Raw genomic sequence first — 16121 nt, forward strand, 5'->3', positions numbered from 1 at the left:
TTCAAAGTAGCACAACCAAGAGTTTCAGTGGCTGAAGGCTGTGGCCGATAAGGAAGATGAAGAGTTAAGCGCTTACAATTAAGTAACAGTGTGATATCAATAACCAAGACAAATAGTGGGCATATACTTGTGAATGAGTGTGTACAGTTATGTGTGACAGAAAAGATGTGGTGTTCATTGTACACATGTTGAATTTAAAGCAGCAGTTGCCAACCAGTGGTCCGCGGACCACTGGTGGTCCAAGAGGTCCGAAAGGTTGGCGACTGCTGATATAAATGAAGATGTTCAGAAGAAGTTACTATTTAGAGTGAGTATAGAGGAGTGGAAGAATAATAAAATATATCTTGGAGTTCAATGTGAATGGGAGCAGCTGAAGGAATGAAGATATGTGAAATCACCAATGGGCACAGGGTGGAATAAAAGAGAAAATAATCAAGGACAGAGCTTGGGAGAGTTCCTAAAGGCAAGGCAAAGTGGACAAGAGATTCCCAAAAGAGATCAAGAACAATCTAAGAACTAAGAAAATAAAAATTTTAAAGAGACAGGAATGGTCAACAATGTCAAATGTAGCAGCAGTCAAGGACAGTTAGGTAACCTTATTAAAAAGAATTTTAATAGAGTGGTCATAGTTAAAGGCAAAATGCTAGGAATTAAGGGATAAATGACAGGTGAAAAGTAGTGACAATAAGTAGGAGGCCTTTCTCAGTCTATATCAGTTTCCCAAATGTACTGAGCACAGAACATTTCCTCATGAGCATTCTTTTGTTCTGGTGCTTCCAGAACGGGAGAGACTTCAACATGACATGTTTATAAGCTAGGAGGAAGAAATCAATGTCAAGGGAAAGACTGTCTAAAACTGAAAAGGGCTAAATTATAGAATAAATTGCAGAAAGAAATAAAGACAGGTTTTGAAGCATATAGTAAAAAAAAAACACCCACTTGTCTGATCAGGAAGAAAAATAGTGAGCAAAGGTATGATTGAAAATGTTGTCAGAAGTAGAAAGCTGACACATGAAGTAATTCTCACTGACCTTTCCAACCCTTCTGAAAAAAACACAAGTTATTTACTCAAAAGGGGTGAGGGGAGAGGAGAGCAGGTTTTAGGAGAACATTAAAGGTACAGAATAGCAGCTACAGAGAACAGAGGAAGAGGGTATAGGTGTAATGGGGGAAAGTAATAGATATACGGTAATGCCATTTTATTATTATTATTATTCATTTCAGAATGGGAGAGGAAGAGAGATATAGAAACATCAATGAGAGAGAATCACTGACTGGCTGCCTCCTGCATGCTCCCTACTGGGGACTGAGCCTGCAGCCTGGGCATGTGCCCTTGACCGAAATTGAACCCAGGACCTTTCAGTCCACAGGCCAACGCTCTATCCACTGAGCCAAACCAGCTAAGGCAGTAATGCCATTTTAGCTGCATCATGGTTCTATACCTCTTCAAGCCCTGAGAGACTCTGAGCAGGTGGGTTGCAGTTTTGCCCATATATATCCAAACCCATTCTATCTAAAGTGCAAATGATCCTATTTCTTGGGGCCTAGGGACTAGAAACCACCTGAAAAAATACCGAAACTCATGACTAAAGATTCAAGTATACCCAGTACATTTACAAAACAAGCAACCAGAATTCACAGGAGAATTTTTGGGTCAAGAGATTTTAATGTAAGAATTCTTGTAATTAAACACTTCTTACAAGAAAGGCCATTTAATAAGACCAGAGAGGGGGGAAAACAGTAATACTAATAATTTCATATTTAGAAAAATGAAAAACCTTGAATTCACATACAGATTGATCACGCAGAGGGAGGAGTAAACATTCTAGGTAAAGACTGAGAAAAGATAAAAGTGAATTCACAAGTAGGTGGAATAAAGTATTGCTGACATGGAATCTCAGGTAACCTTCCACCAACCATCTGATTGGTGTTTGGGCTCAGATCATGGAAAAATACAAAATGAAGAAGCTTTATTACTTAACAACACTGTCAAGAAGTAATTAAAGTTACTACCAGGCTCAGAAAATTAAAAAATATCAAGAATAGTTGGATAATGTTAAACTTAGAATTCTAAAAATTGAAGATCCTCTAACATTTCAAAATAAATCACCACCCTATGTTCTAAATCAGCTGTGATAATAAAACTAAGCAGTTTATAAGTCCCAGAAAACGTATGATCAATTTTTTTAAAATATATGAAAATCTTAGAAGATAATGCCACAACTTGCATATATTACCTAATAAAAAAAATTAAACAGCAACATTTAGAGACAAGCAAAATACCTGAAGGGGCCCTGGCCGGGTGGCTTGGTTGATTGAAGCATTGTCCCATTAACCAAAAGGTTGTGGGCTCGATTACTGGTCAGGGCACATACCTAGGTAGCGGGTTCAATCTGCCAGTCAGGGAATGTTCAGGAGGCAACCAATCAATGTTTCTCTCTCACATCTATGTTTCCTTTCTCAATAAAAATATACCCTCTGGTGAGGATTAAAAAAAATACCTTAAGAATACAAAAATAATAAAACAAACACATACCTAGTTTCAAATAGTTACAATCCAGTGGAAAAAGACAAAGAGGTAAGCAAACAGTATAAAAACACAATGCAATAAGTATTAAACAATACCAAGTATTGTGGAAACAATAAAAAAAAAAAAAATTTAGCAGGGGTCCAAGATGGCAGCAGACAGGATGGCATTAAGAAAGAGAGTGTGTGCCGAAACCGGTTTGGCTCAGTGGATAGAGCGTCGGCCTGCGGACTGAAATGTCCCAGGTTCGGTTCCGGTCAAGGGCATGTACCTGGGTTGCGGGCACATCCCCAGTGGGAGATGTGCAGGAGGCAGCTGATCGATGTTCCTCTCTCATCGATGTTTCTAACTCTCTATCTCTCTCCCTTCCTCTCTGTAAAAAATCAATAAAATATATTTAAAAAAAAAAAAAAGAGAGTGTGAGTAAGTGAGCGAGCAAAAGGAGAGTGCGTGGATGTGTGGGGCATGTATGTGTGAGTGAGGGCCAGTTATATTCCACAGGGCTGTGGGGGACTGGTGTACCAGACTCCCCTAGCCAAGCAGCCTCTACTACCATTGAAATCTCTCTCGGGGCAGCTGGCCCAGCCGCAGAGACCGCACCATCTTGAGGGGGGAGAGCGGCTGTGGCTGGGAGCCCACCCTCACCTCCACCCGGGGAGACCTTGGACACCACCTGGGACCCTATAGCCACACCAGCCAGGGACCAACTGCCATGGCTGCCAACCCACGAACAACGAGACTCTAGCCTCCCTGACCACGGACTCCTAAAAAAGTCTGTCCTGGGGAAGACAAAACGGTGGCCAAATAGGCAGAGACAGGTCTGGCACCTTCTCACTGAGCAGATAGAAGGAATAGCTGAATCAAATAACATCCACCCTGAATTGGCGAAGTAAACACAGCTAGAGAGGCAATCCATGGATGGAAAAGTCAGAGCCAGCCAGGAAACTGGGAAACCGGTGGGATCGGGGAATCTGGGCTGGAGGGAGAAACACGTGCAGCCTGGACTGAGCTGAACCAACACCACGTCCCTCAGGGGCAAGTGTAACACTCAACTGTGGAAGAGTGTCCACAGGGCTTCTGGCAGTGGGGGACTCTAGACCTAAGCCCACAGCCAAGGGAGGCTGCGCCCAGGAAGGCAGCCTGAAGTTCTGCACCGGCTGTGCAGTGCCAGGGGGAGAGAAACGCACAGCAGCTTGGGTGCTCTGTCTTTATATCCTCCTTGCTTTTACTCGCTAAACCCAGGATCTTTCAATTATAAGCATTCTCCCTGGCTGCAATGCAGGAGAAGGTGGTTGTGTGGAAGCTGGGGAACAAATTAGGGAGAGGCAATCAGGAGGCCAGTTCTGGAAGAATCCAATCCCTCCAACCCTGAACAGACATTTTTCTCCTGGAGACCAGGCTGCTCCTAGCAGCGCAGCGACACCCAGCCTTGAGTTCAGCAAGGAAACGAAGATTCAAAATATCCCCAGAGAGCCCTTGGGGGCTGGGTTGAGGGGCCATTTGGTCCCGGAAACTAATACAGAAACACCACCTAAAGGCAGTGTCAGAAATAGATGCCTGTGTAAAGATGACTGAAAGCAGGCAGAGTGGTCCCGCCTGGCTGACACCGAGGCTGTGGCACCTGACACAGAGGAGCTGTGGATCACTGGGAGCTCCAGGACGGTGCTGTCTAGCAGGAAGCCGAGGTGTGGCAGACAGAACAGTGGAGAGGGGTCTCAGACCAGCCCCCACATGGGGCATTAAATACTCAGCTGAAGCAAATAAACTTCACTACATTTTTTTAAAACTTTTACTTAAGAAACTAAAATTATTTTTCTTTATTTTTATTAGTAGTACTATTATTATGTTTTTAACCTTTTGTTGTTGTTTTTGGTTTTTTTGGATTAGTGCTCTACATTCTATTTTTATTTATTTTTTTAATCATTACTTTATCTCATTTTTTCGTTTATGCCAACCATTTCTTCCTAACTTCATCCTTTTTCATCCTGTTTCTTTTCTCCTGTTCCTGCTTTAGTTTTTCTCTCTCTTTTCACTCCTTGCTAAAAATTGATCTTCTTTATCTGCTTTACTGACGCATTACTATTACATTAGTCTCTATTGCAGTGGTTCTCAACCTTCTGGCCCTTTAAATACAGTTCCTCATGTTGTGACCCAACCATAAAATTATTTTCGTTGCTACTTCATAACTGTAATGTTGCTACTGTTATGAATCGTAATGTAAACATCTGATATGCAGGGTGGTCTTAGGCCACCCCTGTGAAAGGGTCGTTCGACCGCCAAAGGGGTCGCAACCTACAGGTTGAGAACCGCTGCTCTATTGGCTTACTCATATATCTAATTTCCTCTCCCATGCTGATGTTTCCTAACTCTCTCACCCTTTCCCTTCCTCTCTGAAATCAATAAAAATATATTTTTAAAAAAGAATATAAAGAGGAGCCCTAGCCAGTGGTTACAGTGTTGGCCAGTGCACCAGAAGGTCTTGGGTTTGATTCCCAGTTAGGGGCATGTCGCTGGGTTGCAGGTTTAATCCCTGGCCCCAGTTGGGATGTGTCCAGAAGGTAAACAATTGATGTTTTCTTTCTCTCTCTCTCTCTCTCTCTCTCTCTCTCTCTCTCTCTCTCTCTCTCTCTTCCTCTCTCTCAGAAAAAAAAAAAAAAAAGGAAACAATATCCTCAGGTGAGGATTAACAAAAACATTTTTTTTAAAAAGGATGCATGGTGGGAAAGGTCAATGGGGGAGGGGGACATATGCAATACTTTCAACAATAAAAATTGTTTCAAAAAAATGTTTAAAAAGGATGCAAAGAGCAAAGTTTCAAAAATAAAAAGGTAGTCAGACATATTAAGTATTGAATAAAACTGCTGGATTTGCTAATTAAGGAGATCTCTGAGAAGCTTTGAAAGCTGATTCAGCAAAATTTTGCTGTCACCGAACTGTAGGCACTGAAGGAATAAATGGGTGGTAAAGAAATCAGAGACTTCTGGTCAAGATGGCAGTGTACATAAGCGCAGCACTCACATCCTCCCACATCAACATCAAAAATTACAATTTAACCACAGAACAACCATCATTCAAAACAGCCTGAAATCTGATTGAATGTAAGTCCTACAACTAGAGAATTAAAGAAGAAAGCACAATGAGACTGGTAGGAGGAACAGATGTACAAAATGGTCTGGTCCTATACCCAGGTGTGGCATTTTTTTTAACTGGGAGGAATATCTTGGCTGTGGAGGCCTCCCATGAGGAGTAAGGGGTCCCAGCCCTACACTAGACCTCTCAGCCCAGTGTTCCAGCACGGATTATGGCTGAGTGACACAGAGTCTGCTGGAGTCCCAGGCAGTTCCTCTTAAAGGCCAATGCATGGACTTACTCACACTCATTCCCTCTGAGCTCCAACACTGGGGCAGCAGCTTGAAATGATCCAGGGATACACAGGAAGGAACTAAATTGACTGTTATCAGGGCAAGAACTAGGGGGTAGCTTTCTCCCAGACAAAAATGTTAGCAGAGGTCATTGTTCTGAGGCTGAGACCTCCCCCATCACAGAGCCAACAGGCGGGCACCATATTTGAGTTTCCATCAACCTGGCTCAGACTATTCCCCTGGCCCTCATGACACCCTGAAACCCGGCCGGACCCAATTTGGTGCCAGACCCAAACTGTTTGCAGAGTTCCTTCTATATGAATAGTATGTCCTGGCTCAGGCTTCAAACTTTTCTAAAATCTCTCAAAGAAGCAGTAGCTGGCCTCAGTGTGTCCCATGCCTCTCAAAATAAGATGCCCCAGGCCCGAAACTAGCAAAAAAAAGCCTGCCTTGCTTCACAGCCTGGCCTCTCCTGGACACCTCCAAACCCAACACAAGTAGCAGCCATCTTCAGATAGCTCTGTAGCTCATGTCAGACACAGGCAGTAGCTGACTTTGCAACTCCAAGGAGGCCCCAGAGCCAGTGCACCCAGTGGTCAGCTTCAGACCATGCCACATTCACAAGTGACACACTCAAGGGGCTGATTCAGAGAGCACCAAAGCCACACCAAAGCAAGTCCTGCTCCACAGGGGTGTCTCCTGCATAGCAGCTCTTCCCCTGTAGTTGCAGCTGGTCCTCACAGCCAACTAGCCTGGGGTCAACCCCTTCTAGTGATGTGAACAGTAAGCAAGGCTCAACTACATCAGGAGAGTGCACACAGCCCACACAGGGACACACCTGGAGTGCACAGCTCAGATGTCTGGGGTGACTGAGCCACTGGACCCTACAGGACACCTACTACATAAGGTCACTATACCAATTCCAGGAAACATACCGGTTCTACCTCATACAGAGAAACAAACACAGGGAAGCAGCCAAAATCTGAAGACAAAGAAACATGTCACAAATGAAAGAAGAAATCTCCAGAAAAAGAACTAAATGAAATGGAAACAAGCAAACTACCAGACACAGAGTTCAAAACAATGGTTATAAGGATGCTCAAGGAACTTAAGATCTTTAAGTAACTTAGTAAGAACTTCAAGGAACTTATAAAGAACATCAACGACATAAAAAAGGACCAGTCAGAAATGAAATATACACTAACTGAAATGAAGAATAATTTATAGGAAATCAACAGGAGAGCAAAGGATGCCGACAATCAAATCAGCAATCTGGAACACGAGGAAGCAAAAAACATCCAATCAAAAGAGCAAAAAGAAAAAAGAATCCAAAAATATGAAGATAGAATAAGGAGCCTCTGGGACAACTTCAAGCATACCAATATTCACATCATAGGAGTACCAGTAGGAGAAGAGAGGGGACAAGAAATTGAAACCCTATTTGAAAAAATGACAGAAAATTTCCCTTATATGGGGAAAGAAATACATACATGTCCAGAAAGTGCAGAGTCCCAAACAAGAGGAACCCAAAGAGGCTCACACCAAGACACATAATTAAAATGCCAAGGATTAAAGACAAAAAGAAAATCTTCAAGGAACAAGAAGAAAGCAGTAGGGAGGGCCCATATGACTATCAGCTGATTTCTCAACAGAAACTTTGCAGGTGAGAAAGGAGTGTCAAGAAATATTCAAAGTGAGCTTGGCCAGTGTGACTCAGTGATTGAGCATCAACCCATGCAGCAAGAGGTCACTGTTCAATTCCCAGTCAGGGCACATGCCTGGGTTTCGGGCTCGATCCCTGGTGAGGGCCATGCAGGAGGTAGCCTATCAATGTTTCTCTCATCAATGTTTCTATCTCACTCTCTCCTCTCCTATCTCTATAAAAATCAATAAAACATACTTTATACAAAAAAAAAAACAAAAAAATATTCAAAGTGATGAAAAGCAAGGACCTACAACCAAGATTATTCTACTAGCAAAGCTTTCATTTAGAACTGAAGATCAGATAGAGACAAAAAAAAAAAAAGCTAAAGGAGTTCATCACCACCAACCCAGTATTACATGAAATGTTAAAGGTCTTCCTTAAGAAGAAGAAGAGAGAGAAAGAAAAAAAGATAAAAAATATAAACAATAAAATGGCAGTAAGTACAAATCTATCAACAATTGAATTTAAAAATCAAAATAAGCAAGGAATCTAATGAACAAAATAAACTGATGAATAAAATAGAGAACCAGAGGCATGGAAACATGGAACAGACTGAAGAATCTCAGAGAGAAGAGATTAACCAAAGAACTTATATGCATACATGCATAACCCATGGACACAGACAATAGGGTGGTGAAGGCCTGGGGTGGGACGGGATCCGGGTGGAGATGGGCAATAGTAGGGGAAACAGGAGGACATCTATAATACTCTCAACAATACAGATTTAAAAAATAATAAAATGATAAAAATAATTTTGGGAGAAAAAAATCAGAGAAAAGATTGAATCTATTCAAAGGGTCCCCACATAGAAAATTCACAAACATAGTAATAGAGACCAGATTGGCATTATCAATATTTCAAACAGCCATATGAAAACTAAATTTCATTTCCACCAAGCTACAAAAGACTAAGAGAAAAATATTAAGCTCCTTTTATTTTCTAATTGGCCTATTACAGGTTGCAAATGTATGCTCGGTGGACAGGTTCTTTCGTATTATGAGATTCTTGGTAGAAAATAAATAAAAAGATTATTAAGCACCAAAAGATTGGGAATCATGGCTCTTGAAAGATATCCAGCACTAAAGAGAGTATATGCGATTATGAATAATACAGGTAGAAACCTTCAGCAAAAGGCTTTTTTGTTATTGTTGCCGTTTTAAGGTTTTTTGGGTTGACTGGTTTTCTTTTGTTTTCAGCAGCAACAGCAACAACAACAAAAACTACTAAAGATGTTAGTAAGATTAAGATATCGATGTAAAGAAATGTTTAAAGTTCCAGTTAAAGATCACTGAAAAAAAAGATGCCTCAGAAGAAAAAAAAAAGCTGACCTTACAAACGTTGCAGTCACGCATGAGTCAAGTCCATGTCTGGAAAACTATGTATGCATTCTCATCCTCAAAAAGTTCAGTCAATGAGTTAGATAAATAAACCAATTAAAGTTCTAATACAACTAGAGCTATATCACACAGAAACGTAGAATTTTAAGTCTGACAAACATAGGTTCAAATTTCTACTCTTCTACTAACTACTGCTTAGCCTTAATGTTACTTAGCTTCTCTGACAATACTTCATTTAACAATAACTTTTGTCCCATAAACTACTCCGAAGACCAAGAGAGATAGTATATGTAAAAAAATTAGTACAGTGCCTGGCACTAAGTAACCATTTAATAAACATAGCTATAATTACTAAAATAAAATATAGACAAATATCTCTCTGATTTTAGGATTGAGAAGACCTAAGTTTTAAATGAAAAGGAAATAAATGAAACAGGAAAGATTAATACATCTGGCTATACAATCCCTTTAAAATTTATGTGAAAAATATACAATATTGAAAAGTAAACATCACACAAAACTAAAGAAATATTGGTATAGAAAATATTTATATAAATTATTTTTCTTATACAACAAGAAGATAAAAATCCTAAGAGTAAAAAATTATGTATTGACATACTCTTTGCTCTGCATAAACACCACCAAGTACCCAATTTAGGGAATCCACAAAAATAGTAATGGAGACCAAACCAGATGGGTATTTTCAGTACTTCAATGTAAGACTCACAGTGTGAGGTATTACTGCCCCTCCAATATTTATACCCTTAAAGGAAAAGGACTATTTGCAGCATAATAGTAGTATATGAAATGTAAGTCAGATAACACCAATTCAATCTTCCTCACACTGAAAGCAAATCTATTACTAGATGTTTTAATTAAAAATAAAGCATAATTCTATCATATATTCTTATCCTAACTTAATAATTTTTCAAGTTGTGCTAAAAAGATGTATCTGAAAACTGCCACTGGGATAAGGGGACAGGGGCAGTTATGTGAAGTTGAATGGCTATGCCTCTGTATTTATCAGTGTTTCACTCCACAACCTAAAGCAGTTTCAGTTCCACTTATATCTATTCTTATACAGTTCATGTTCAATTTATTTTCAGACTTTCTTTTTAAACCTGAAAAATAAGCCTGGCCAGTGTGGCTCTGTGGTTGAGCATCAACCTATGAACCGGGAGGTCACAGTTCATTTCCTAGTTCAGGGCACATGGCTGGGTTGCAGGCTTCATCCCCAGTGGATACAATACTGAATAATAAAGGTAGAAACTTTCAGCAAAAGGCTTGTTTTCAGCAGCAACAAAACATCTTTAGTAATTTAAAGATATTAGTAAGATTAAGATATGACCATCACTGATGTTTCTCATCACGGATGTTTCTATCTCTCTCTGCCTCTCAGAAATCAATAAGGTATATTTTTTAACTGAAAAATAATTGTAACAATCCACATCAAATCTCTCTCCTCTGATCTCAGACAAAAATTCAGTAAACTCTACTGCTACCCAGAATTGACATATCCAAAACTTTACACTTAAGTATATGGACCTAGCCGGTTTGGCTCAGTGGATAGAGCATTGGCTTGTGGACTGAAGGGTCCCTGGTTCAATTCTGGTCAAGGGCATATGCCAGGATTGCATATTGGCTCCCCAGTAGAGGGTGTGTAGGAGGCAGCCAATCAATGATTCTCTCTCATCATTGAGGTTTTTATCTCTCTCTCCCTCTCTCTTCCTCTCTGAAATCAATAAAAATATATTTAAAAAATAAATAAGTCAATAAATTTAAGTATATGATTATGTGGACCCCCCCACACACACACCACTATATCTTTATATTTATTACCAAAACTTCAGTTGGGCAAATACCACCATATTTTGCAATATTTAAAATAACTTCTTTATTCTGTGTCCAAGGCAACATGGGTATTGCTAAGATAGTAATATTAAACAGACCAAAATATTGTGAAATCCCTTCATAATACAAGTTTATTGACAGAAATAAAACCAAGTTGTTAGCTTTGTTTTATCTTTTCAGTATATGGTACGTGTATGGGAATTACAGGCTTTTGGCTAGCAATATATTAAAAATACAAATTTACTCAGAGAGAAAAGATACTCTACTTCCAGCTAAACTAAAATTCTGATTAACAGAACTATATTATATAATTACCAATTTTTAAAAATAAGACTATAATAATTATAATCCAAATTGAAATTGAATATAATTCAATTATTTTGTATGTACTTCAGAATTTCATACCAAAGCTAGCCTTTGAGTTATAAAAATTCATTTTCATTATTCAGCACTCATAAGGCAGAGTCAAAGACTGAAATGTATCTATCATAACTCTGGGTCAACATACTACTGAAGGTGGTTTTAGAGCAAACACTTGACAAGTTTGTTCACATACAATTTTTATTTCCTAATAAAAAATGTACAAAAAAAACCCCACGAAGCTTCCTGTTGTTCAAATTCCAAATAAATAAATTTTCTATAATGAATTTTATAATATGATTTTTCAATGTAGTACCTTGAATAACTTCATGTATTAAAAATAATTAAGCTTGCCCTGCCTGGTATGGCTCAGTTGGTTGGAATGTCATCCCATACACCAAAAAGTGGTGTATTCAATTCCCAGTCAGGGCATATATCCAGGTTACAGGTTCGATCCCCAGGCGGGGCTCATGTGAGAGGCAAACCATCGGTCGGTCTCTCTCTATCTATCTCTATCTCTCTTCTCTCTCAAATCAACAAATAATAAGATTTTAGATCTTATTAACTGTTAAAAAGATCCAAAAGGAAAAAATTAAATTTAATAAAATAGGAAAATATACAAGCAGAGAAAGCTAAAAAAACAAACAAACCACCAAACAAAATCATTTTGTTGGTTAATGGGCCACTAGCCTCACTTTCGTTAAAAAAAAAATCACCTATGTATATCATCTAAGCCACCCAATCTCAAACCCACCATTCCACAGACACAGAAAGCAGCCAAAATATTCACTTTCAAAAAATGTCTAGTAAAATTATTTTTACCTGTAAATTGTTTTCTGTGAGTCTGTTCCACCAAACCATATTGATGGGTACTCCTGATTTACACCTGTCAGCAAGGCAGCCAATAGGGTTCTTTGCTTTTCGTGCCTTTGATCCCATCGGAACTAGCCTCTCCTCCAGCATCCCCAGGCGATACTTCCTTGGCTAGGAAAAAGAAGGAAAGAAACCAGGCCACTCCTAACATCCCCCACACTAATCTAAACTAGCATAACTAACAGAGAAGATACCAGGAATGGTGGAATAGAAAACAAAATTTCTAAGACACTCCCTCTAATTTCCTTATCACCACCCAGCATTTCCCACCCCCAACCCCAATACACAACTTCAAAATAACCCACAGTCCTAACAGGCTGAACAGAAATATTATATAAAGCAACAGATGTTTTAGAGACATACATTATAATCTAAGTTGGTAAGACTTTAATGAATAGAAATTAACGTATGAGCAAAACGCTTCACAAAATGTTTTCCACTGGCACTTACCTATTCTCATTGCAATATGAAGAAATGGCTTCAAGGGTACAAAATACAAGTAAAAAATTGTCTCCAAATTATACCTTTTTCTGCTCCCCATATCACTGCCTCAATACCTACTGAGAATTACCCCACTTAAAAGAAGAAGCTAAAGCCCAAAGAATAGAGTTTTTAAAAAAAATTTTAAAACTCTATGCACATTAGACCAGAGTACAAGTCATTCTATCTGAAGTGGGCATTCAATTTAAAATATTCAATGAAAAGAAGTAATCTCAGACTTTAAATAAAAACACACAAATATCAACAGTCTTATAAATCTCAGTAATTTGAATAGACTGATGCTAAATAAACTGTCCAATAAAAGGATGAATTCACTGGCTAACAATATATATAATAAAGTTAGTAAACAATCTTAGTGGCTGGCAGGGTTTTTTATTATGGGAAAGTTAATTACAGTTTCCACCATCTTACTTCTCTTAATTATATCAAATTTGTACTAAATTGAATCTTAAAGGGAATTTGTATATATATTTTTTTCCTTTAAGGAATAATGACACATTCTTGAGAAGGTATCTAATTTAAGACCTGAAATTTGTTTACTCATTGTTCTGTCATAGACTGCTAAAGCAAATAATTAACTTTCTTCATAAAAGGTGTCATAACCAGACAAATATATAAAAAATATTTATTCCAGAATAAAAACAATCTGAAGAAAACACTTGATTCCTAAATTTCAAAATGATCTTGTAAATTATGCCAATGGAAATAATTCTATGCAACTTAGAGTCTCCGCTCCACGAAAGGCCCTCCACTATGTTTTCTTTGGTTTAAGGAGGAAAAAAAAATTTTTAACTTGCATGAGAAAGGCAACTATACTACCTACATACCCAATAATTATAGCAGTGGATAAAGTTTCACGAAGGTAAAATATTTCCACCTCTATGCAATCATGAACCAATTCAATTACCCTCTATGTCTACATCCGAAGCAACTTTTGTAGATGAGAAAATGTAGCTTTCGGAACCATGTTATTACAAATGAAAATTTTAAAGCGAGCTATTTCTAGTAACTAGAGATCACAACTATAAAGATTTTATATACAGCAAAAATAATGTAACCTTAATTAAGCCTTCACTAATTTAAAATTTACATTTTAGAAAATGTCTGGGCTAAGGATTACCCTATTAGAAAAGTTCAACATATCAAAGAATATTTATTTAACATACAACCTATCAAATAGTACTTATACAAGGACACCTACATTCGTCATATATTTGAAAGCAAGAAAATTATTGCTTTAAATGTTCTTCTGTTAAGATCCTTTACAAATTCAGACTTGCTTTTGACCCGAAAATAATTATAATTAGTGCAATTTATTTTTTTACAGTAAGGCATAGCAACATAGAAAAAGGGTTAATCCAATGTGTCATTCTCCCTCCCTAACAGTTCTCATTATATGTTTTTTATTTTTCCAAAGAGGAATTCATCACTTCTCCACTTCTTTACCATCCCCCCCACCACCCCAAAACCTATAATTAGCCTAAGGATTTTTCCTTTTAGGTACAAAGAGATCTCCAAACATGTGCCATTACAGACTTAAGTTTCTTCAATAAATAGCCAGCAATTAAAGTTTCATCTAATGTGATACCGAGTGATATGACCTAGATGGTATTTTTTTAGAATAGCATCTAAAATACCATTATAAGCAACAGACGACAAAATGACATCTGAAAAGAGAGATCAGCAACAGAAAGTATGACGGAGAGGCAAAAAGATTAAATATAAAAGTCTCATTGCCTAGGAAGTAAATTATAGTAAAATCTCATTTGTAAACTAATTTCCAAATTATTTGAACTATTATTAATGCCTTGGAGGGGGAAAAAATGTGTTTTCAACTAATCATTTAAGAGCCTAATTTGTATTAGGAACAGTTCTCAGTACTTGGAATACAATAATGAATAAAGCACTCACATTTCCCTCAAAAAGAGGACATAATCTATTAGGTAACAAAATCATGCAAACAGAACATATTCACTGTGATAAAATAAGTGCATATATAATCAAGGTACCAACAATTCAGAAACAAAGGCTTCAACGAGAAAGTGAAGGCCTGAGCAATTTTGAAGGAATACTAAATGTGCCTAGATAGATAGATAGATAGATAGATAGATAGATAGAGCTGTATTATAAGCTTCGAAAAATGTGTAGGTAGAAGCATAAAGGCACCGTGGTGTTAAGGGAAAACTGTTAGGTAAGTACTGAGTCTACCATTAGTAGAGGGACAACCTTAAGAGCAAAGGATGAGGTCTGAAAGCAATAAAAACAAACATGAACTGTTTTATATCCTATGGCAAGGAGTTTGGACTTCATTCCATGGACAACGAAGAACTCTTGAAAACTTAAGAATGAGAAGTAAACTGGAAGCAGGTAGACAAACTACTGCACTCTGGCAGCAATCCAAGTGAGAGTTTCCCAACCTCAGCAGTAGACTTTGGGTAATTCTTTGTTGTAGAGGTCCTGTATTGTAAGATGTCTAGCAACATCCCTGGCCTCTACCCACTACGCCAGTAGTACAACAGCACCAGTTTTGACAACCAAAAGTATCTTCAATGTCCCCTTAAAGAAGAGGGTCAAACTGCCCCCATTTGAGCCCTGGCCAGTGTGGCTAGATTCGTTGAGGGTCTTCTCATGCACCAAACGGTCACAGGTTGGATTCCCGGTCAGAGCACATGTCCAGGATGTGGGTTTGATTCCCTGGTCCAGGTACGTGTGTGGAAGGCAACTAATCGATGTTTCTCTTTCACATCGATGTTTTTCTCTTCCTCTCCCTTCCTCCCTCTCTAAAATCAATAAAAACATATTTAATTAAAAAAAAACTGTCCCCATTTGAGAACCCTAGTCTTGATAAAGGATGTGAACTAAGGATATCGAAATGGCATGGCTGAAGATGGATCTGCTAGGTTAAAAACAGCTATTGGGGATGAGGGAAATGGAGAAGTCAAATGGAAGATGAGGAAATAAAAAGGGCAAACAAACTTTGATGGGAAATGTTTGTTTACCCCTAAAGTTAATCCTCTCAAGTTTTCTGAGTTCTGTAAGATCCAAACACTTCCTCCGGAACCAATAAAAGTAACCACTCCTGTTCCCTTTCTATTAACTTGCAGCAATCCTTTCCTTGACCAATCTTGAGAATTTGATGGTCAAATAAATTAATTAAGTTCCCATGTTGATCCTCCCTTCTTCATAGCCTTGCCAGTCTAGCCTACTGGTTGTTATAGAGGAGAAGCATTCTGAACTGCTATGTTCTATTAGTAAATAACCAGCTTTTCTTTTCCACCTTCTAGTAAGTCAATACTGTACACCAAAATTCGCAATCTCTTTTTGTTCATCTGGCAAAATATTCAGCAGAGCCTGTAACTGGCCTTCTCTTCTCCTTCTCCTCCTCCTCCTCCTCCTCCTATTCCTCCTCCTCCTCCTCCTTTCTCTCTCTCTCTCTCTCTCTCTCTCTCTCTCTCTCTCTCTCTCCCCCCCTCCCTCTCTCTCTCTCTCATATATATATATATATACAAATCTCAAGATTCACTACAAAAGTGACTTTTATCATTCTTCACAAACTCTAAATAAATAGCATAAATAAGATAGCTCAAAATAGTGTTGCCCTTCTT

At 38.4% G+C, this 16121-nt stretch overlaps 1 protein-coding gene across 3 annotated transcripts in view; it reads right to left on the bottom strand.

The window, feature by feature from the left end:
• Window positions 1-16121, bottom strand: part of PAN3 (poly(A) specific ribonuclease subunit PAN3) — a gene marked incomplete at its 5' end in the record, with an annotated part of 164007 nt that overhangs the window by 112816 nt on the left and 35070 nt on the right. For 2 of the 3 annotated variants that reach the window (XM_081083617.1, XM_081083616.1), the window contains one exon: window positions 11965-12126. The exons of the other annotated variant lie outside the window; for it this stretch is intronic. In XM_081083617.1, coding sequence (XP_080939743.1) covers window positions 11965-12126 — 162 coding nt within the window. The remainder of the gene's footprint in view (window positions 1-11964; window positions 12127-16121) is intronic. 3 annotated transcript variants of the gene reach the window in all.

Source organism: Myotis nattereri, assembly GCF_964212035.1.
Source record: "Myotis nattereri genome assembly, chromosome: 2".
NCBI lineage: Eukaryota > Metazoa > Chordata > Mammalia > Chiroptera > Vespertilionidae > Myotis > Myotis nattereri.